Source organism: Camarhynchus parvulus, chromosome 3, assembly GCF_901933205.1.
Source record: "Camarhynchus parvulus chromosome 3, STF_HiC, whole genome shotgun sequence".
In the NCBI taxonomy this organism is placed as follows: domain Eukaryota; kingdom Metazoa; phylum Chordata; class Aves; order Passeriformes; family Thraupidae; genus Camarhynchus; species Camarhynchus parvulus.
This window is the reverse complement of record NC_044573.1, coordinates 14,428,751-14,453,508: the sequence shown is the minus strand read 5'-3', so window position 1 is coordinate 14,453,508 and position 24,758 is coordinate 14,428,751. Positions and strand designations below refer to the sequence as shown.

Sequence of the window (24,758 nt, the reverse complement as noted above, 5' to 3'; positions counted from 1 at the left end):
TGGTAGCCCTGGAAATTGGTTTGGCAGTGGAGAATTCCTGGCTCAGGGTGAGAATGTATAGGCTCACCATCCAGGATAAGGAGGAAATAGATCCAAAAGTTTGGTATGTCCAAGGAGGCTGGACATAGAGCCAATCCATGTTGAAATTGAAAGACCAGGGGACCCCATTCGGGTCAAACACTACCCCATCTCCATGGAAGGGAAGAAGGGACTGAACCAGTGATTGATGAATTAATAAAGAAAGGAACGTTGGAGCCCTGCTTATCCTGGCACAACACCCCAATTTTGGCAGTGAAAAAGACGGACGGTAGCTACAGGCTAGTGCAAGATTTAAGGGCTGTGAATCAAAGGACTAAGACACTGTTCCCCACGGTCTCGAATCCTTACACCCTGCTGAATAACATCTCTTCCGAAGGACACGTGGTACAGCATGATTGATTTGAAGGATGCTTTCTGGACCTGTCCTTTATCAGAGGACAGCAGAGATTACTTTGCGTTTCAGTGGGAAGACCCAGAAATTAAGAGAAAGCAGTAGCTCAGGTGGACATCGCTGCCTCAGGGCTTCGTTGATTCCCCAAACCTTTTCAGGCAAGCACTCAAACAGGTGCTGAGTCATTTTGTACCAACCGAGGGAACAAAATTGCTGCAATATATAGATGATTTGTTGGTTGCAGGTCCAAGGGAGGAGGTTGTGAGGACAAGTACCATTGAACTTTTGAACTTTCTAGAGGAAAAGGGGTTGAAGGTGTCGAAGTCAAAGTTGCAATTCACAGAGGCCGAGGTCAGGTACTTGGGACATTGGTTAACCAGAGGGAAAAAGAAGTTGGATCCGGAAACGGTGGCAGGGATTATTGCCTTACCACCCCACGAACAAAAAGAGAAGTTAGGCAACTTTTGGGGCTGTTGGGATATTGCCGGCAGTGGATTAAAGGATACAGTGAGAAGGTGAAATTTGTGTGTGAGAAACTCACCACGGACAGGATCAAATGGGCAGAAAAAGACGAGGATGAATTCAGTGGAGTCAACGAAGCACTCATAGCAGCACCAGCGCTGAGCCTCCCTGATGTGAAAGAGCCATTCCAGTTGTTCGTGGATGTGAGCAATCACACGGCACATGGTGTGCTGACACAGGACTGGGCAGGGATCAGGAAACCAGTGGGTTACTTGTCTAGACTTTTGGACCGGTCAGCAGGGGCTGGCCCACGTGCTTGCAAGCGATTGTCATTGTAGCATTGTTGGTGGAGGAAGCTAAGAAAGTAACCTTTGGAGCACCTTTGGTAGTAGTTGCACTACGCAATGTGCAGGGCAGATAAGTGGCTCGTGGATGCTAGATTGCTGAAGTATGAAGCCATTTTGATTCACTCACAGGATTTGGAATTGCGGACAACAACGTTGCAAAACCCTGCACAGTTCTTGTTTGGGGAAGCTTCGGAGGAACTTGTTCACGATTGTGTGGAAGTGGTTGAGTTGCAGACAAAGATCAGGGAGGATTTGGAGGAAGAGGAATTAGACGAGTGGGGGAAATGGTTTGTAGATGGATCAAGCAGGGTGATTGACGGGAAAAGAAAATCAGGATATGCAGTCGTGGACGGGCGAAACAGGAAAAGAAAGCAGGCCACCTGAACACGGGTTGGTCGTCACAGGCTTGCGAACTGTACACAGTTCTAAGAGCCTTTAAAGGACGGAAGGGAAAGAAGGGAACGATTTTTACAGACTCCAGGTATGCCTTTGGGGTGGCTCACACCTTTGGGAAGATCTAGGAAGAAAGGGGGTTGATCAACACATGCGGAAAGGGACTGATGCACGGAGAACTGATCCGGCAAATTTTGGAAGCAATAAGCGGACCAGAGGAAATTTCAGTTGTCCATGTGAAGGAACACTAGGCAGAGATGCAGTTCTGAACCAGGCGAAACAATTTGGCAGACCAGGAAGCCAAGCCCGCAGCACTGATGATGGTAAGTACCTCGGAGATCAAAGGGATCGAGGTCCCAGATGACCCTCCTCAACCCTCCCAAAAGGAGACTGAAAGTTATGAGAAGATTGGGGGAAAACTGGAGGAAGGTGAGTGGAAATTACCAGATGGGAGAGAATTAGTCTCTAAAGGTTTTACCAGGAGGATTTTGAGGAAGCTGCACCAGTGAACACACTGGGGGGCACAGGCCCTAGCGGAACAATTTTTGAAATTTTTCGGGTGCAGGGGAATTTACAAATTGGCCAAACAAGAGGTACAAGGATGCCTGATTTGCCAGAAAGTTAACAAGCCTAAGGCAAGACAGGCAATCCTGGGGAGTCGCCCCATCGCGTACCGACCATTTGAAAGGATTCAAGTTGATTTCACTGAATTGCCCAAGGTGGGGAGGTTCAAATTTGTGCTTGTGATCGTGGACAAATTGACCCACTGGGTGGAAGCTTTCCCCAGTCCAAAGGCAACGGCTCAGACAGTGTCCAGGAAATTGCTGGAAGAAATTGTGCCCCAATATGGGGTGGTGAATTACATTGATTCGGATCAAGGAACTCATTTTACGTCAAAAATTATTAAGCAGATGGCGGAGGCGCTAGGCATTCGGTGGGAATACCACACTCTGCGGCATCCCCAGAGCTCAGGACAGGTGGAAAGGATGAATCAGACCTTGAAAGTGCAGTTGTCTAAATTAATTTTAGAAATTCGGATGTCCTGGTTGAAATGCCTACCTTTAGCCTTGCTTAATATCAGGATGATTCCCCATTCAGAGATGGGGCTCTCACCCTTCGAGATGCTATATGGAATGCCATATAAGCACGGGATGCCAGTGGGACACCCCAGACTTGAGGACAGCCAGATTCAACCATATTTGGTAGTGATAAACAGGAATTTACAGGAACTGAGAAAACAAGGGATAGTATCTCAGAGCTCCCCTCTGGGATTCACTATTCACAAAATTCAACTGGGTGACAGAGTGCTTGTGAAAGTCTGGAAAGATGTACCCCTCTCCCCCCACTGGGAAGGCCCCTTTCTTGTACTTCTGACAACAGACACGGCCATTGGGACTGCGGAGAAAGGCTGGATACACGCGTCTAGGGTGAAGAAAATCGAACACCAGGAAGAAGCACTCAAGTGGAGGGTCACTTCTTCCCCAGGCGACTTGAAAATCAAACTCCAACATCCTCGTAAATGACCGACAGTGAACAGATAAGTTGTATACTGTCTAACTGTGTATGCTATCCATTTGTACATTTTAAGTGTGAATATTGTCAGGGAACTTTTGTTGTACATTGCAGAAGGGGACAGAGGCCAAAGAGATTGTGCACTCAGTGTCTGGAAGAGGAGCTTGAACTGACTGACCGTACTCTAACCCTAGCCACAAATTTAGGAATCATTGAATTGGACTCGCAGGAGTGGTTTCACATTTTTCAGAACGGGGTGCGTGGAAAGCTCAGGTCTAAGGCAGAGATTCTGGATGTGGAGTGTCGGAAGTCAATCAAAGTACCGTGCAGCTCACATGCTGTCAAGGTCTCAAGGTGAGGCACCTTTAAGAGGAGGTATGTGGCAAGGTCAGAGAATGTATTCCCTGAAGAATACTCCTGCCGCCCCCCAGGGGGCGGAGGCAAAGGCAGAGGAGTACGCCTGGTGGGAATCCTGATTGGCCTGAGCCTAGGCAGGTGCAGGACGCAGAGTCTGCACATGGAGGTCCCGATGAGTGGTGGAAACAAAAGCTCCGCAGATTGCAATAAGTGCACTCAGGTGGTCCTGATTGAATGGAGGGATGGGGGAACCTCAGCATACCAAGCCCCGGAGGAATGCATCAGGGAGCCTGGCAGGTACTGTTTGGCAAACGGCACGACGGTCAAATGATGTAAATTGGGCAAAGGGATCTTGTGTATAGATCCGGAGGCGGGGACATGGAATGGACAGTCAGGCAAGCACTGACATCAGATATGGAAAAGGAATGTGGAAATAATGTCAATCAATGCCTGTTTGCAATCAATGTAATCGAACAATGTGGGTTGGGGGAAAGACAGAGTCAATTTTTGTAGCTTATCACCAGGTGAATCCATTGTGTTACGACAATTCGAAACTGGGGATGCGTGTGATGAATGGAAAGATGTACTGGGTGAGAAGAAATATGAAATTCGACAACAAATTCAACCTAAGCAGGGAACCGATCATATTGGATTTAGCACAGGCAAACGATGATAGGGTTGTCTGTTTTGCGAAAAAAAAAGATAGAACGGATCCTGAGGGAAAGATGAGGGAAGTTACTCAGGAATTGAAAAGGAGGGAGTCAGAACTGAGGAAGACAAAAAGTGGAGCAAGAAAGATTGAAAACTCTGGGAGAGCAGTAGGAGCTGCTTGTAAAAACATACGCTGATGGGGAACTACCTTCCCCGGATTGGAACTTATTTATTGATTTAATGCAAGAAATTGCAACGAAATTGGAATTGTCAAATTGCTGGATTTTGCGGGGGGCTTAAGGCGGCAGAAAAATGGCCTACAGAGGTGAAGGTTTGGCTCCGGAACAGCTTTTGAAATGGGACAACCCAAGGGTCTCAAAATCGGCACAGAGACCTGAGGGATGGGTGTTGGATCAAAGGGTGATTGGAACAATCTGCATCAGTCGGGCAGGAAAGGAATATACCGAAATTGGTGGGATACACTCTGTGTATAACAAACACGACAGTAAATTCAAACAATAAGGGCAAGGAACCCGGCCTACAAGGTACTGGAGCCAGAAAAACAAAACAAATTGTGAATGGAAGAGACAAATAGGACTCTACTGGGTCAAAAGTCCTGGAGCCAACCCTTACCAATCCTTGGAGGGCCTGAGAGAATACTGGGGAGACCCAGGGAAGACGAACATTAGATGGAAAGCCCCGGATGGAATCTATTGGATCTGCGGAAAGAAAGCATACAGTGAGTTGCCCCCGAGATGGAAGGGATCATGCACTTTGGGCATGATCCTGCCAGTCTTCTTCATTCTCCCCCAAACAAAAAGTAACTTGCTAGGGGCTCCTTTGTACGAGACCCTGAGGAGGGAGTAAAGAAGTCTGAAAAAGATGATACCTGTCATAAGTGGTAGGCAAACCTGGTGGGAGGAAGAGCGGCCAGCCGCAAGAATAATTGACTATTATGGACTGGCCACATGGGCTCAAGATGGAAGCTACAGATATAGGACTCCTATTTACCTACTGAACTGGCTGGTCAGGCTGCAGGCAGTGGTAGAAATTGTATCAAATCACACTTCAGAAGTCCTGGATTTACTAAATTGGCAACACACCCAGGTACAGGCATTTGTGTACCAGAATCGAATAGCTTTAGACTATTTGCTGGCCAAAGAAGGGGGAGTGTGTGGAAAATTCAGCGAATCAAAATGTTGTATTGAAATTGATGGTTATGGGGAAACCATAAGAGGATTGGCAGCCGGAATTAAAAAGGTGGCCCATGTCCCAGTTTAGAAATGGAATTTGATTTTGCAATCATCTTGGTGGGACAGATTACTTAATGGGGCCTGGTGGAACAAAATAATAATCTTTGTGCTGTGTTCAGTAGCAGGAATCCTATTTCTTCCGTGTCTAATTCCTTGTTTTATTAGACTGATTCATTCCGTGGTACAGGGGATGCAGATAGCAATAGTACCTGTGGACCCGGAGTTGGCTTCCGGAAACAAAACATCCAAGATCACGAGCTTGGGAGAGAGAAAGTATGCAAGCAATGCTGCCGAAGTATTGGCAAAATTTGAACAACGAGTCAAAACAAATGTAAACAATACTGGTTATCAGGGGATTCCACAAGGAGAACGTGGAAGAAGAATCTAATAGTTCTTCTCTTTGAAGGAGACCCTTAAAGGTGGTGGGTAGAAGTAGAAAATAAATAGATTTTAGCAATTTGGGATGTAGAGGGAGCATGAATTAATGTGGTGATATTAAAGAGGAGGGATTGTAATATATGTTAGAAATAATTCATGCTATTAAAGAATGTATTTTATAAAGGTTGTGAAATCCGAACGTGTCTCTGACCACACACGGCCGAGAGCAGATGTCTATACAGATTCTAAAGATTCCCGGACATGGCTAAGATAACGATTGACACTTTAGCGTAAGAATGGACGCTCCCAGCACGATGATCACCGGTATCTCGAGTCGTTGGAAACCGCCTAAGAGCGATCATTGTCCTGCAGAAAACATCAATCAAGATAGCCAGGGACGCCAGAGTTATACATGTGAATACATGGCTTCCCCAAAGTCAACCAACACTGACTATCCACCTGGAGATGATCTTTGTCCAGCTCTGCACACTGAAAGAAACAGCCATGAATGTGAAGAGTTACAAAAGAAATTGGGACTCCTTTGCCTCGGGCACAATAAACTGTATAAAACCTCATTGCTAGAAGCGGCTTGCGTGAACGGGGGGTGGTATTCAATGCAATAGAGGTCAGATCCAGGTTCACCCAGCGCTGATCCTTGGCTTGACATTGTCTCTTTGGCTGTGGTGGTTTTGAGGACCCTATTTCGGTCGCGCAAAAAGATAAATAAATCTTTTCACATTTTTCATAATTTGGCTTTTGATTGGTCATTTATAGCACCAACCAAAGCTTGAACTGCTGCACCTTACTGGCTGGGAAAAATACCAGAGGCCTAAAGGCTTTGCAGCTGTGGCAAACAGATGTTACTCATCTTGCCAAATTTGGCTGACTTGAATACGTGCACGTGTTTATTAATACCTTCTTTTCTGCCATGTGGGCATCTACTCACACATGGAAATGGGTTTTGACAAGTTGGACTGCCAGTCCTTTTTCAGACTGACAATGGTTTGTTACTATATTAGAATTAGTAACTGATTTCTTAGAATTAATAATTACCTCTTGCCTGAGAGATTGCAGAGAATTCAACAGTATATGTTGAAAGTCTGGCCATTCTAAATCAGCTTCTGAATGAGGTTTTGATTGATCACTGATAAACCTATTGAGCTCTGTTTGTTCTTCCTTCTGCAAAGAGCCCTGCAGAAGATTGGCAAACACAGCCCTTCATTTTTCTCTTTTTTTTACAGTATACAGGGTGAGACGTAGTAATTACATATCCTCTGAACAGAGAGAGACATGGTTCTCCCAGGAAAATCCTGGGAAGCTGTGTAGAAGCTGTGGGAAACTTAGAGGAAAAGAATTCAAGCAATTATTGTCTCTCTTTCTGTAACCATTGTTTATAGACGTGGTTCTCCAGGGTGTGCTATTCACAGGTCACCAATAGTGTGAAAGAAGATTCCTAAAGGCCAATCAGGTCTTAGGTCCACCATTGTTTCTATAAGAACTGTAGATTTCTAATAATAAAGTGTATTTTCATGCCTTCTGATGATGGAATCTCTGTATCACCTGTGGCTGTCCCTGATACCCCTTCGGTGATATAAGTATCACAACCGTTTCCTCACACTGTAAATTTGCACAAAACAATTTGCTTCCAGATACTTCTCTAATATCCCACGTGTCCTCAAAGATGTGTTCTTTCCCTATATTTGGCTTTCTTCAATTCCCTGTGTTTTGTTTAAACACACTATTCCAAATTTAGCAAAATTACTTGTCTTTGAGGTCCCATTTTCTGTGGTCTAGGACTGTTTCAGTTCTAGGCCTAGGCCAGATCTGTCATCTGATTTAATGTAAGTATAATATATCCCAGGCAATCAGAGAGGTGCATTAACACAATTTCATTTCATCAATTTCTCCTGTCACTTCATTCACTTCATTCCCTGATTTCAAGATTTCAATTAGTACAATTATTGCAAGGTTCTATCCTTTTCTGTGCACATCATTTCATCCCAATCCATGCCATCTGAAGTGCTTTCAAAAGGGACCGTGAAGGGCAAGGTGGTCCCCTTTCTCTCTCCTTGGCCACTCAGGTTCAGGAAGGGGCTTCCTCTTTTCAAGAAGGCTCTTCCTCTTTTCAAGAAGGCTCTAGGGAGGGTGGCAGCCAGGAGTGGGCAAATAGGGGCATGGCACAGTGGTATACACAGGGCAAGGTAAGCAGGCTGGGTTGCAGTCATCCTCCTGGATGTGGGGTTTTTATTTTGTGTTGGGATTTTGTTCGCTTGTTTTTGTTTTGGTTTTTTGATTGTTTGTTTTTTCAGCAATGGTCTCCAAATGATTAAAACCTATGGCTAGTAAAAGCATGCCAACCCAAACAGAACGCCTCAAGAAGGATGTGTCTGTCCAGACTCCTAGCTGTAAGTAGTATTTGAGGTTGTCAGTAGTAGCAGGGGACAATGCAAAAGACACCCACATGTGGTGCAAGCAGGTGAATGATCACCTCTGTCTGGTGGCTGAGCTTAAGGAGAAATTAGAAAAACTTAGGAGTATTAGGGAAAGTTAAAGGGAAATAGACTGGTGGAGTTTCACCCTTCCATCCCTGAAAGAAGCCCCCCAGGAGTCAGAGGACTCCCCTGTCTCTCACCACCAGGCAGAAGGAGGAGACCTAGTAGATAAAAGGGAGGGGAAATTAGTCCCTACTCGGGGAGTTAATAAAAATTCCTCTGACCCCCATCACTTACCCAGGCGCCACTTCAGAGTAGTTATGAGGCCTTGGATCCAGAGGGTCAGCCAGGTGCCATCAAAGAAAATAACCTGCCCAAAGAGCCTCCCAATTACACTTTGTCTGTCAGATGGATCAGCACCTCTGGCATTAAAATGAAAAGGGCAGTCATGGTGGGTGACTCCCTTCTGAGGGGAACAGAGGTATGTTGACCAAACCCATCCCACAGATAAGTCTGCTGCCTCCCTGGGGCCTGGCTGTAGGCTATCAGGAGACTCCCTAAGCTGACTCAGCCCTCTGATTATCATCCACTGCTGATACTCCAGGCTGACAGTGATGAGATTGAAAAGAAGGGTACCAGGGCAACTAAAATAGTCTTCAAGGCTCTGGGTTGATTGGTCGATGGGGCAGGAGTACAGGTTCTGCTCAGTCTTTTCAGTAGTAGGGACAAATGATAAAAGGAACAGAAGGAAACACATTACCAACAAGTACTTAAAGGCTGGTGCCATGGGCAAAACTTTGGGTTCTTTGATCATGGGGCAACATTTATGACACCTGGCCTGCTGTAGCTAGCTGGGCTCCATCTAACTAACAAGGGCAAAAAGATTCTAGCCCATGTGGGGGCTGATTGAGAGGACTTTAAACCAGGTTTGAAGGGGGAAGGGGATGCAAGCTCTCCAGAAACAAGCCCCAGTAGGGTAAGCCAGACTCAGGGGTGAAATCAGCAGCCCACTTGAAGTGTATGTACACTAATGCACACAGCATGGGCAACAAACAGGAGGAGCTGGAAGCCATGGTTCAGCAGGAAAGCCATAACATAGTCACCATCATGGATTATTTTGATTATATTGAATTGAATTGAAATTATATTGAAATACGTATTTTTTTATTTTATCATATTGTCGTTCCAGAGTGTTACACTTTCTTCTCTGATTTCAAAATTTCACTTCCATTCATGAAATGAAGTTCTTAATTTCATGGAAGGAAACATTTCATTTCATGAAAGTAAACAAAATCTTTTGAGTTCAATCAGGATAAATTTGGCAAGGTTTGGTCCATTTACCTCCACTTGATGTCATCCTATTCAATTTTATTGTTTTCACTTTGATTTACAATTTTTTTTTTTTTTTAAGAATTTAATTTCATCAATTTTTTCTCCCGTCTCTTTGTTTGACTTAATTCTGTGATTTTGGGATTACATGAAGTATAATTTTGAAACATTTTGGTCATTTTCACTACAGGTAATTTCATCCCAATACATTAGGTTGTAGTCATTCCATTTACAAATTTTATTTTTCCTTCTTTCAACTGCATCGTGTAATACCATATCTTCTCTGAACGGAGTTACACTCTCTTTTCTGAAATCAAGATTTTATTACATTTAATTGAAAGAAATTCTTCATTTAATGAGAGGAAATGAATACTTGAGTATTAAATGAGGATTAATTTGGCAAGGTTTGGTCCATCTCCCTGGATTTCCAATACCTGGACAAGAACCAGCTCTTTTCAAAAGAAAACAATACTCAGCCCCCAGTGTCTTGGGGTCAGCTCAGAGGTGACATTTGGGGCTCCAAGACAGCCAGGGTCCTAGTTGGTGGCAGCTTTGTTCTGGGAGAGATACTGTGTCATTCGTGAATCTTGGAGGCAGCACCCCACTATCCATCAGTGTGACTGGATGTGAACCATGGCCATTTTCCATGGAGAAAAAACCCCATTCCCCCAGTGTCTCAGGGTCAGCTCAGAGGTGGCGTTTGGTGCTTCAGTGGCAGCCAGAAATTTAGGTATTGGCAGCTTTGGTCCGGGAGACCTACCATTTTCACTAGTTTAGAAGGCAGGAGCACACTTGTGGCCACTGTCTGTTGCTCATATAATCCTATTGGCTTTTATGGTTTTCACTTCACTGCAAAATTTTCCTTTTCTTTAAGCATTTTATTTCATTAACTTCTTCTCTTGTCTTTTTGTTTGATTTCATTTCCCGATTTCAAGATTTCAGTAAGTATAATTCTGCCAAATTTTGGTCCTTTTCACTGTACCTCATTTCACTGCAATCCATTTGGTTTTAGTAATTTCATTTCTGAATTTTTTTTTCTATTGCATTTTATTTCATCCTATCTCCTTTCCTGAGTGTTTGTTCCATTTTCTTCTCTGATTTCAAGATTTCAAGTGCAGGGAGATGGACCAAATGTTGCTGAATGGATCCTCATTGGAGTCACAAGATTTCATTTCCTTTCATGAAATAAAGAATTTCCTTATATGAAAGGAAATAAAATTTCCAAGTCAGAGAACAAAGTGAAACAAACTGACTGGGGTGAACTTATAATGAAGTGAAATTCAGTTTAAAGAAATAAAAGCAAATTCTGAATTAAGTGATTGTAATCCAATGTAGTGAGATTATATTAAGTGCTCCCCTTTGCATGCCTTTTGTAGCTGTTATGTCCCTGGAGGCCTAGGCTTTATGCTATGCAATCACTAGTAAGTACTTAATATAGGAGTGACATAGTTATAAGTAATTAAAGGTACGTAACACAGATTAGTATGAAAATAGGCACTTTGGTGTCATCTCTGGCCCAGTTGATTCCATAAAAAGCAGAACACCTTAAGCAGGAAAGAGTAAGAATTTCCTGTCAAGATATTCTCATTGTCTGGTGGGAGACCAGGGGACATCAGGGACAGAAGCAGAGTTCACAAAGAGGAGGGCTCCAGAAGGAGTGATCTGGATAGGAGAAGGGTCTACAACTTGGTGTGACTTGTGAGCAAGAACTGCCTTAGGCACTTAATTCCAAAACAGGCTGAGACTTAGGCAACCTCAAGAGAGTCGAGACTCCTTTTATTTAATAATAAAACATGGCCCTCAGTGCTGCATTTCCAGCTGTCCAGATTAGGTGATGCTTTTGTTAACAAGATATTTATTTGGTTTACAAGATTATTAACAAGATATTGCTTTGGTTAACAAGATATTTGGGTATTGTAGATCCAGTGCTTTAGGCTCCCATTTCTCCCATGCAGTGTTACTGAATCCCCAACTCTCTCCTGTGGATACGGCTATGCGAAAGTGAGCTCAAGAGGTAGCTCAGAGGTGGTTGCTTTTTCAAATAGCATCAATTTCCAGAAATTTTATCTAAATGTAACATGAAAACCTAAATTACTATGATTTCTAAAAAATAAACGTTATCCTGTCCTCTCTTTTACCTCCCCTTTTCCTTCCTGGATTGCTCTCTGAGAATTACAGTAACTGGCAAATAAATCACTTCAGTTACTGATCTATCATTCAATCCTAACTTCTTTAGTATTTCCCTTAGTATAAGGTAACGTAGGAAATGGAATGTAATGGTCATTAGAAATAGAATAATAATGTGAGTGGAGGATCACCTGCTTACAGTTATCTGGGGTCAGATTAAGTGCAGATCAGAGAGTCAGCTGTACTGGAGGTAAGAGATAGAGATGTGCTGGCTCTTTCTATCTGAAAAAAGACCAGAAGAAACAGCTCAAGCACCAAGCAGCTAGCAAACACAAATGTTCATGTTTCTTAGACTGAGATGAGTCAGTCTGATAATCTCCTAAAGATTAAAATGCAGCAAAGCCTATAAAAACTGCTTCCTGTGCTCTGGCTATACCCCTCAGCCTGGTTTTCCCAGGCCTGACTCTCTCCCATGGAATCATGGAATAGTTTGGGTTGGAAGGGACCATAAAGATCATCCTGTTTCAACACCCCTGTCATGGGCATGGACACCTTCCACAAGACCAAGATGCTCAAAGCCCCATCCAACCTGGCCTTGAAGGGGTATCCACAACTTCTCTGGGAAACCTGTTGCAATGTCTCACCACCTTCACAGTGAAGAATTTCTTCCCAACATCTAATCCAAACCTAATCTAAATTCTGTCAGTTTAAAGTCATTCACCTTTGTCCTATCACTACATCCTTTGTAAAAAGTCCTTCTCTTGCCCTCTTATGGGCACCCTTTAAGTACTGGAAGGCGCTCTGAGGTCTCCTTGGAGCCTTCTCTTCTCCAGACTGAACAACTCCACCTGTCTCAGACTGTCTAAGAATCTTTGTGAACCTCCTCTGGAGCTGCTCCAACACTTCCTTTCTGAAATACATAGGGCAGGAGATCTTTCTCCTTTTTAATGCTTTTATTAAAAAATCAGCTCGGGTGGGAAGAACCAATGGCTCGCACTCATGCCGCCGCTATTTCCAGGAGTGGCATGGAGGAGAAGAAAAAGCGCAGCTTTGTCCACTTGTCTGCAGGCAGAGCTAGGGCTTCTGTCTTCAAGAGAGCATCAGAGGATTCCCACTTTCTCAGTTTGACATTCGAGGTCCTCTGTCGAGCCAACATCCTTTAGGTTAGAGTGAGGGGTAAAAAGGGTATTAGCAGACACTGGATTCTGTTCCTCACATCTAGACATCACTTCAATCCGTCAATTCCATGTTGGCTCATTGTTTTTGGGGTTTTTGCTAGGTTTGGTGAGGGGTTTCTTCATCTGCATGCCCGCCCCGATGCATTTACATGCCAACCCCGATGTCCCCTCCCCTCCTCCTCACCATCCGGGTGCCATCCTCCGGGAAGCAGTAGGGTGCCACTGACAAAAGGGGGATTCCCCAACCATCAGCAACAGGTAGTTAATGAAAATGACAGGTGATTTCAACAACAAACAGTTAGACCTCCACCCTGGCAGCAAGTAGCCCAACCTGTGAACTCTGCAACCTTTTAAAAAAATTGGCAACTTTTCTACTCATAACACCTTCCTTCTTTTATTGGGGCCCTGGAGTTCTGTATCCAGCAGCCGATCTTGGAAAGCCAGGGAGGGTTTCCATTCTGCTGGGGAATTTACCTTCCAGTGCTTCTTCCCTGATGATTCTACTTTTTTTTTTTTTTTTTTTTTTTGTTCCATATCCACATAATCATCATTCACCACTTCCCTCTAGTCCTAATCCCTGCGCCCCCCCCCACATTGCTTCTTCCTGCTCCCCCTGGGGTGGTGCTTCTCCTGCTGGACCTGTGCCGCAGCCATTCCCGGCAGGTGGAGGATGCTCTCCTGCTCCAGCCACCCAATGTGTGTGTGGGAATAACGCGGGGAATGGGGAACAATGTGGGGAACAGGGAGGCTCTTCCCAGCCGAATTTCCGTGCGAGGCTGTTCTGCCCTGGAGCGCTGGTGGTGGCGTTGGGACACGGGATCGGGCTGCGGGAGAGAGTGACAGCCCTACATGGGTCCGTCACAGCCCACAGCACTCCAAGGGTCAGTCTTCACCCTCTCTTCCCACCTTCGACCGCCCCTCTTTCCAATATCCCTTTAAGCCGCCAAGAAATAAGGTTTTCCAGCCCTAGGAGAATGTTTTGGCAGCCCGGTTTCACTTCGAATTTTTCAGAGCACTATGTAACTTAGCACTCATTCATTTTCTTGGCCCGAGGTGGACAAGGATTACTATACTCTTTTATTTTTTTTTTATGGGGGAAAAAATAGATCTGCGGGGTGCAAAGTCCCTAAGAAGCACAAAGGTGTTGGAGGTGGGACTTGATAGGACAAGACTGCATCTGCACCTGGCCTTTGAAGAGTCCAGCTTGTGGGATTTCAGCAGTTCCACCCTGGACTTAGTACTTGAGAACTTGAGCACAAAGTGTTTTGCTTTTGCAGACACCTAGCAGTGCCCCAGTCTGGCAGGGCTAACTGGCCATCATCTAACCTGGCTAACGCATGGCATAGGTGTTGTCAGGTAGGCAGGCTTCTAGCTCTGACCTAGCATAAAGCACAACAGCATTGTAAAATGGAGCAGTGAACTGCTGCTGTATTTCTTTAATTCCATGACTGGGAGCATTCACACGGGTCATGGGAGAGTTCAGTCCATCAAACCTCTGCCCAAGGGTGAATGAGATGTGTCTTCCTCTTAACTGGTAATAGGCTAATTTTGGTCGTCTCTAGCTTCCTTGTGAAGCCGTGTCATTATGCAAGAACTTTTGGAAGCTGAATAAGGTGGTGAAAGACAGGAACTAGAGGACAGGGCTAGAAGGACCTACATAGTGTTCTCTAAGAACGGTTTCTGGGTTGAACATTTGCATAATGAGAACACAGAAGCAGCCCAGAACAGATCTTCTCCCTTCCCTCCCTTGGCCCCATACAAAGCATCCCCCAACCCCTCATTAGGCTGAAACATGATTTAGAGAATCTTGAACATTATTCACTCACTTGAAAGAGCTATAACGGAAGAGGAGAGTGCCTCCTATCCAAAATAACCAATGCTTCCAGAGTTAGTGGGTATGAGTGCAAGAAAAAGGTTTGGTGTTGCATTGTGAAGAAAACAGAGCTGACCGTAGCTGTTTTACTTGACAGAATAATGTGCTAAATAAAGGCATAGCTGGCTTTCTCTCTGGAAAGAGCTGGGTAGGAAGACAATTTAAAATACAAACTGCATGGGGATTTCTGTTGTGGCAGTCCCTTGGTGTCTGACTGCAGGTCTTTATGGATTCAGAAATCAGGTGCATGTTCTTCTAGATGCACTGCATGGAGTGTGTCACTCAGTCACCAGCTTCCACTCTACACATCTTTCATCAGCTCAGCCTGTGTGACAGCTGTTCTTCCTGGTTGGGTTGGGACTATCTAGTGTAAGGATAATCAGTGGATAAGCAATTGATCTAGGATGTATATGCAGGTGAGCCCTAGGATGCTCCTGCCATGGCTCCTGCCATGCTGGGAATTGATGGAACAGGTACCTCACCAAGAGTCTCCTGGAAGAATGGTTTCCGGAAGGCCACCAGCTCCTTTTCTACCTTCTTTACTTGGTAGGTCTTCATTGCATCACAGATTTGACAGTCCAGAGTTTTTTCAGCCGTACTAGTGAGTGAAATTTTCACATTTTTCTCCCCCACCACCAAGAGCAAACTCAAATTCATTCAGATCTAAGTCCTGTTTCAAATAAATTCAAACATCTCCATTCCAGGAAAGTCTGGAGCAGTTTCTAATTTCACCTAAAAGCTGGGTAGATTTTATCTCTCTTTGTATTATATTTATGGTCCTTTTGTCACTGGGCATTTGCAGCTTGTTATCTTTTGATTGCTTTTTTAAAGTGCATGTACAAAAAAAAAGTAAAAAGCTTGAAAAAGCAAACATCTCTTTTATAATTTGTTCCATTTGGCTCCACATATTCAGGAATCCTTTTCCATATTTTTTCAATAATTCTCTAATAAATAATGTGCCCAGATTTGGTCCCAGAAGTGCAGGAGTGGTAACCATGCCATTCCCCCTGTGGCTGATCACCATTACTCATCTTTGCTGACTTCAGGCTACCAAACCATTACTACTGATTTATACCTGACAACTGTTTCACAGGCATGACAGCACTGATGAGATTTATAAAAAGGTGAGACCTTTAAAAAGGACTGTACAGAGCTCTGTTTGTCTTTGACTGTTGTTCCTAAGACTCCTTTCCTATTATCACTTTGATCTTTTCCAGGTGAGAGCTTAAATTCTGGCTGCTTCTAATTATCCTGCAAGCACAAAAAAAGAACATTGTGTCTCTGGGCTAAATCCAGTTTCTGAAAAACACAGTCCAAAGTTACAGCAAAGAGTGAGGGGAAACTAACAGGAAGGAGACTTTTTTCCCCCAGGGTGGCTTCTGGTGTAGACCAGGCAGTTCTCACATGACAGGTTTCAAAGAATAAGGAAAACATGGGCTCAAGATGTGAGGTAAGAATCCCTCAGTGGTGACTGTGACTGCCCACAGGTGGTTTGTGCAGCCTAGAATGAGTGTCACTGCCGGCAAACAACAGTAGCAAAAAATTTGGAAAAACAAAAAAAAGTCCACCAAACAAAAAGCCCCCAAACCTTCAAATGAATCTTTATTGTCCTCACTAAAGCTGTATTTCCTTAGGAGCTGGAAGACTGGCTGTTGGTCTTCTCTGAGGCCCAGCTGAGGCTCTTTCTGCCTTCATGCTGTCCTGTGACACACAGGGCAGAGCTGGGCTCTGGGTTGGCTCATGGACCAGTGCTCAGTGCTTGGGCCATACTGAGACAAACAACCCAGCTGGCTGCTGGGCAGGGACATGAGCAGGCTGACCCAGCTCACCAGGGACACACTCAAAACTGTGCTAGAGGCTAAAAACAGCTGAGCTAGGGCCAAAAGCTGAGGTCTGTGGCTAGGAATCTCTCTCAGCATATTCAATTTACTCTCGTCCTCCACAGAGTAGCCCCAGCATGTTTTAGTCTCTGTTTTCAAGTTCATTTTCCTGTCCTTTTGGGGACTGCTCTCCTGTAAAGAGCTGTTACACTATAATTGGTGAAATCACATCTGTCTTAGTGTGTTTGTATCTCATCATATAATCTGATGGGATATCAAAACAAACAAATAAATACAAACAGAAAGTAGATCATTACACCCAAACCAGTACTGGCTTTTATGGTCCTTCTGCTCTGTCAGGTCATTAAATGCCTTACTGCCTTATGCTTTTCTCCATCGATGATAGGAACTGTCACAGTGCACAATTACCTTGTAAGATGCTTCCTGATTTTAAGAGGAAATCTGCTATATTTGATTTAAGCATCCTGGCAACTTAAGGGAGAAATTGAGGTGATGGGATGGGGCACATTCATCAATCAATCAATCATCTGATGAATGAAATAGTTGAAATAGTTTCTATTTTAGATCTTAATTTGTTAGAGGGGGACCATGACAAAAAGTGTGTTTACACTGCACAACTTTTTATGAGCACCAAAGCATATATTGTGATGGCCTAAAGCTCAGTCAAAAGCTTGGAGCTTTATTTTTGTTTCAGTTAGTAGATTTTATCTAATCAGATAACATCAGCAATACAAATTTTCCCAATAGCAGTCAGCCTTTATCTGACCAGTCGAAGAACAAAGGCTTCCTGTTTTGCAATATATCTTTCAAGATATTTTTTATGACGTAAAGAAATATTACAAACTCCTTGTCAGAAGGCTTTCTATTAGATTAAAAGAAAAAGGATGCTCTTTGAAGGTCTTTGTGGGGTTTTTTCTGAGAAATTCTACCAAGCACCAAATACAAATAGTCCTTCGCAGTCAGTGAATATCACCAGCCTCTGGGAAAGATAATTATAATTTTTGCCACAAGTGAGGAAAATATGAAAGATACTAGGGCATCAGACAATGATATTTTGTTCTGCACTTTCTCCAAGAAGTAAGAATGATTTTGATTTCCCTACAGAACTGTGACCTGGGAATATAAAGAGAAGGCTGCACAAGGAAGACTCCTTTGGGTGGCTGGAAGGTCCCCAAAATCTAAAGAAGGAGATTGAGACATCTTTGTCGATTCAGGTGAATTTTCATGAGTTTAGACAGCAATTGCACAGCAACTTCTCCAGCACATTTTTGTTGGGGGTGTGGAAAGAGGAGAAACAGTGCTTTCTAAATTTCCATAAGAGAGTTGCTGCTCTGCCATGAATAACAAAAAAGATACAGTCTGAGCCCTCCTTTTCAGATTTACTCCAGGCCCTGCTTACTGACAGTCCCTCTGGGTGTCCTCAGGCCAACACAGGGATGCTGAGATAGACAGGCTCTGCTACAGTATCCACTCTCAGGTACTGCCAGTTCCCATCCTCCTTTGCTATGCTTTGAAACCAGGTTAGCAAAATCAGGTTTTAAAACAGTAAGTACAATAGGGAAGATCAGTTCCAGATGATGCAAAGCCTTCCCACTTTTCCCCTTCCCTTTACTACTTACCCTTTCCAACATCAGTGCAGTAGAAGGAAACAAAATTTCACATGCTCTGGTTTCTGAACTTCAGTGCTCCAGTTTTCAATAATGAAAATTTTCAATAATTGTCAGGACAAGAGGACATAGACTCAAGCTCCACCAAGGAGGTACATGTTGGACATTCAGGAAGAATTTTTTCACTGAAAGGGTGTTTAAACATTGGAAGAGGCAGCCCAGAAAGGTGGTGGAGTCACCATCCCTGGAAGTGTTCAAGAAACAACTGGACCTGGCAATTATTGCTATGGTTTAGTTGACATGGTAGTGTTTGGCCAAAGGTTGGACTCAGTGTTCTTGGTGGTCTTTTCCAACCTCAAAGATTCTATGACTCTATGATTCTGTGAATTGAGCATTTATACATCCCTTCATTTCCATGTCCCTGCACAGACAGGAAATTGAATGGGGTGATCCTCATTTTGTGGGAAGAATATTCTTCCCAAAAGGTTTTACATGCTAATGTACAGTGGTGAAGGGTTGCATAAACTGCTACATGATGGGAATCTGATAAATTACAAATATTTGCTGTCTTTATGAGAGCAGTAAAAGGCATTTCTTAGTGCCAGTGCCCCTCTGCTGCTCATGGATTCAGGGAAAAAGGTAATAACTTAGGCAGAAAGGGAGCAAAGAGTTTACAAGTGAAATCTTGCTTGACACTAAACCAGAGCAAAGTTGGAGTGTAACAACTGCTGAAAGATTGTTAGATGGTTTTTTAGCTCACAAAAATGTGGAAAAGCAGGTCAACATAAAAGAAAAGATCTCTAAAAATATTTCCCCATTTTCTTGTACTCTCATAATAAAAATAAAACTACATTTTTAAATTTAAAACCAAAATTTTCTAATTCTTGCACTCTAAACATTCTGAGCTTTTTCTAGCTGTCTAATGTACACATATCCATTAAATATTTACTTTTAAAGTCAATATTTTCTCTTTGTCACTCCTTTTGATGGTGCTGTGATTTTGCCTAAACTTTAAAAGCATCCATCTAATCTGGGATGAAAATGTAAATGTCTGAAGATAAATGTAATTTAAAACTATTTGTGCTAAACACCTGATAGCAAGGTGTCAAGAATCAATGTAATAGTTATCAAATACTAAAAAGGCAACTTGGTGTTTTGGTTTCATAGTTCAAGCAAAGAGAAAAGTAAAAAAGTAAATAAGATCTTGAATGACCTGCTGTATGTTTAGCTGTGCCTTTTTAATAACCTACAATATTTTGTAGTCACAAGAAACATTATATAGTTTACTGCTTATGAAGTCCCCTTAAAAAGTGCATGCTAGTTCAAAAAAGAGGTTAGTAGGTACAACTATTTTTTCAATGCTTGGAATTATTCCCCAAAGAAGAAGTTAAAATTTCTTCATGATTACTTTAAAGTGCAGTACACAGACAACCTCTTTAGGGCTAATAAATTGCTCTGTTCTTTACTATGCTCAATGAAAAAGAATTTTCATGCTCACTGCCTGCAATTTGATTTCCGTAGCAGCACATCCTAAGTTCCTTAGGAAGGCAAAACATGAGTGAAGTTTGAATGCCAGGACTTCAGACATCAACTCTTATTGTACATCCCTAATCTCTTTCACTTTCAAGGATCACAGCTTGTCTCAAGCACATGAGATTGTCTTAAAAATTACAAGATCACTATTTTAAGTTGTGAGTTATGTGGGTTTCCCACTTAGGGTTTGAGCCTCTAGGGTGAAAATTCATAGCCACATTCCAGCAGTCAAAGCTGCTACAAGTGAAGGTTTTAATATAATCAGGTCACTTGGAGAACATCACCAAAAATGTTTGATACAGTGGGGTCATGTCAGTTATAGGACTGGATTGTGTTGTAGTATCCTTGTACTTTCTATGGAGCAGATAGTCTCTAAAAATTGGCTGGATCTTTCCTTTCATTTTTGCAGTGGAAATGTCGTAGTGGCTTCTACTGACATACTTTCTGATTCCCCAGGAATCCCACTGTATGGCAGCAATAAGCATAATTTTAATTTAATTTAATAGTGCAGTGTTCTGGATGGAGTTTTGTTCTTGTCCTTTAAAGAGGGAGGCGTGCTCAAATCAGAACAGTAATCGCTCAATGTCCCACTGTTTTTCTCTCTGAAGTAGATCTACTTTGCAGACATTAGATGAGGGTTCGGTTCTACAAGAATTCACACTTACCAATCTTTGAGCAAATTGTGCTGGAGGACACAAAAAATCACCCATTAAGTCGTCATTTCATTAAATGCTTGGCTAAAAGCAGAAGCAGATGATTGTGATCTTAGAAGGTTAGGAGTTTTTTTGAAACTACACTACACAAACAACCACTTTAGGGCTAATAATTTGCTCTGTTCTTTACCATGCTCAATAAAAAAGACCTTCCTTGCTCTGAAGAGGTTTTTGTCTCAGATAAAAAGGGCAACAGGCAGACAGAGCGCATAATGCAAGAAAAATAGACAGTGGGAATAAATGGATTGATCATTAAGCTGCATAAATTGTGCTATGCACCTTTTCGTATAATTTAGGAATTTACAGTTTGGGAAATGTAGTTTTTCATAAAACATGAAATCTTGCAGCACAGTTTCAGGCTACTGCTTTTGTTTTGTTTTGTTCCATCACTGTTAGTCTTGTTCCTGCCTATACTTTTTAAACTATTTTACAGCCGCTGTTTTCCAGAACAACTTCACATTGTCAGGTTAATCTGAGGCTCGAGGAGCCCCAAAAGAGGTTCCCCTTCTTAAGAACTCATGGCTTTTAAGTACCTCTGTGTGATAACAATCTGAATTCCAGACAGGTGACAAGGAGAGCACTCAGGGAAAGAGCAGCATTTCCCGCTCTGTTGAGATGACTGGGTGGCTGCACTTTTACTTGGACAATCCAAACTGTTCTAGCCTTTTTGGAAAAACTATTTAAGGAGTTAAGCTAATACACCAGCATTACGAGTTCCATGGTGCCGATTAAATAGCTAGGCCAAGATTTTTACTCTTACCTGGTGAGGTTTTAAAGAACTGTCCTGGTTTAGGGCAAATTTGGGAGAAAACCTCCAAAAGGGGCTCCCAGAAAGCCAACCCACATGGCCCCTCCCCCCCCCAACTGGTTCGGGAAGAATTTCCTCTGAGAGACGTGAAAGCACCTGTTTATTTAACAGGCAAGGCACTCATCAGCACAAGAAATGAACAATACCAGATGACAAAACTCATTCGCCGCTCTGAAGAGACGACAAATTCAGAGTCTCTCCTGTGGGTGCTCGCTCTGTTATCAATCCCTCCGGCACCGGCAAAGGCTGCTGCCCAGAGTAGGCCCCCGTAGGTCACAAAGTGCAAGCTCTCGGTGCTCCCCAGCTCCCAGTCTGGAGCAGGCTCAAGTGGTTCCAAGAAAAAAGAAAAGAAAAACAGTCCAGGGAAAACTCAGACTGCCTCAGCTAGCTGGACTAACTAAAAAGCAAAAGGAGCGTGGTGTTCTGCCCTGTCCATGCCCAGACAACAACAGTGGAGTTCTGTGTTCCAGCAGACTGGGGGAGAGCGCAGCGATAATGAAACTCTGTGCTCCTTCTTCTTCTTCCTGCCTTCACTGTCAGAGCCAGTCTTGAAGGCACAGAATATAACATCCAGCATAAACAGAACACCTGACTGGGGATATAAGCATCATAATGTCACCCTAGGACAGGAACATAAAGGAGAGTTACTTTTTAGGTTTTAGGAGGTCCTCACATTTTTTTGGGATGCATGTTCTGACCAAACAGACTATCAGGTGATGCTTGTTAGATTTCAGAGAAAGGATAAATCCCAAATCACAAGTCCTTTTTAGGGTGACATTAGTCCTCTATTCTACAGCTGTTAAAAATGTGCTCTGAAACTCACTGCAAAGACAGCCAACTGCTGAACTAATTCTTGCTGTTGTCACTTTTTTCACGTAGGTTCATGATGTTGTGCCATCAGCTCCTCCTCTTCTTTGGTCTGTCACTAGCTAATGGTGTGTGTTCATCTAGAAGGTGCTACTCAGAAGCCCAAGTCTCCATATGCTTTTTCTGCAGCGCCACAGATGTTCCACCTGTGCCAAAGGATACAGTGAAGTTTTTCCTGACTTACAACTATATCAGAAAAGTGATTTCGTTCTCACTGCTAGAGCATTTGTGGCTGTTGGAAATCGGAACCCAGTTAGTCCATCCTGTTACCATAGGAAAAAGAGCATTCAGGAACCTGCTAAACCTTTGTATCTTAGACTTGGGAGACAATAAGATTCTTCAACTGCATCTTGATGCTTTTATGGGCTTACCAAGCCTGACTGTTCTCCATCTGTTTCACAATTCCCTTGGCGATTCCATCCTGAAAGAATGTTACTTTCAAGATTTGAGATCATTGGAAGAATTGGATCTTTCAACGAATGAAATCACAAAACTTCATCCCCACCCCTTATTTTATAATCTAACGGCCTTGAAAAGCGTGAACCTGAAATTCAACAAGATATCCAACTTTTGTCAAACCAATCTTACCAGCTTCCAAGGAAAACACTTTTTTTTTTAACCTCAGTTTTAATCATTTGTACAAGACAGCAGATGTGGCCTGGGCCAAGTGCCCCAGTCCTTTCAAAAACACCACATTTAGCTCCCTAGACCTTACTGACAATGGCTGGAGCACAGAGAGAGTCCAGTATCTCTGTACAACCATTGAAGGGACTCAAATAAGTTCTTTAATATTTAGCAGTCCTATAATTGGTTCAGGATTTGCCTTTGATAATTTAAAAAATCCAGATGATTCTACTTTTGCAGGACTAGGAAGAAGTAAACTAAGGTTCTTTGATATTTCACAGGGTTGCATTTTCTCTCTCAATTCTTTAGTCTTTCAAAGTCTTGGCAAATCTGGAATCACTGAACCTTTTCAAAAACAAGATAAATCAAATCCAAAGGTAAGCATTTTTTGGCTTGGGCAACCTAAAAGTTCTCAATCTCTCAAGTAACCTTTGGGGTGAGTTGTACAATTATACTTTTGCAGGTCTATGTAGTGTAACGTATATTGATTTACAGCAAAATCATATTGGGATGATTGGTGAAAAATCCTTCAGGCATTTAGTAAACCTGAAAATAATTTATCTCTGAGACAATGCCATTAAAAGACTCCCTTCCTTTCCACATCTGACCTCTGCCTTTTTAGGTGACAATAAGCTAATATCTGTAGGTAACAGAGAAATAACTGCAACACACCTCGAATTAGAAAGAAATTGGTTGGCAAAACTAGGTGACCTGTATGTTCTTTTCCAAATTCCAGATCTGCAGTATATCTTCTTAAAACAGAACTAATTCTCTTACTGTGTGAAGAGTGATAATGTTATAGAAAGCAATCAGTTAGTATATATGGATCTTGGTGAAAATATGTTACAGCTGGTGTGGGAGAGAGATTTATGTTTGGATGTGTTTGGGGCATTGCCCAAACTTCAAGTTCTATATCTGAATAACAACTACCTCAGTGCTCTTCCACAGGAGATTTTTAGAAGTCTACCATCTCTTAAAAGACTTTACCTGGCTTCCAACCTGTTGTCTCATCTTTCTCCTGGGATTTTCCCACAAAGCCTAACAAACCTAAACTTATTCAGAAACCAGCTGTTTTCCCCTGAGCCTGAAGTCTTTATGACTTTGAGTATTCTGGATATAACACATAATAATTATGTCTGTGACTGTGCTTTAAAGAGCCTGCTAGTGTGGCTGAATGAAACAAATGTAACCCTGGCTGGCTCCCAGTTTGACAGGTATGGTGTGTACCCCCCTGCCTTTGAAGGGGTACCCCTGTCATATATGAAGTACGATGACTGTGATGAAGATGAACTCCAGCAGACACTCAGATTCTCACTCTTCATCTTCTTCTTGGTCATTCTTCTCATGTTTCTGGTGGCAGTCATAATTTTTACTTGCGTCTGGGGGATTTGTTTCATCCGGTATAAAACCACCACAAAAAGACTAATAGACAACCAACCATGAGCAGTAGATAAAAATGAATACAAATATGATTCATATCTGTGCTACAGCAAAAACGACTTTGAATGGGTCCAGAATTCTTTCCTAAAGCACCTGGACTCACGGTATTTTGATAACAACAGATTTACCTTGTGTTTTGAGTAAAGAGATTTCATGCCTCTTTACTCAAGAAGAACATATCAAAGATATGTTCTTCTTGAGTAAAGAGGCATGAAATCTCAAAGAACATACTCAAAGAACATATCAAAAATATTAATGACGCCATTTGGAACAGCAGGAAAACAATTTGCATTGTGACCAAGCAGTTTCTCAAAGATGAGTGGTGTGTGGAAGCCTTTAATTTGGCCCACAGCAGGTACTTCTGTGATCTGAAGGATGTCCTCATTATGGTAGTGGTTGGGTCACTTTCTCAGTATCAACTGAAGAAACACAAACCAATCTGAAACTTCCTACAAAGGAATCAGTATTTGCGGTGATTATCAAGATTATCAAGATGTGGACTGTTTTTTAGATAACCTTTCTTGACAAATTCTGAAAGAAATAAAAATGCGAAGGAAAACTGGTGGTATAGAGCTGCAGCCTGTAGCAACTGTCTCACATTGA

At 42.7% G+C, this 24,758-nt stretch overlaps 1 protein-coding gene across 1 annotated transcript; it reads left to right on the top strand.

Annotated features, from left to right (window-relative positions):
- Positions 1-1,952: 1,952 nt before the first annotated feature.
- TLR5 (toll like receptor 5) lies at positions 1,953-24,758 on the top strand. Its single transcript, XM_030946768.1, is given in 6 exon segments — positions 1,953-2,137; positions 2,198-3,094; positions 3,259-3,498; positions 23,300-24,326; positions 24,398-24,628; positions 24,630-24,758. Coding segments are annotated over 6 exon segments (2,709 nt in total).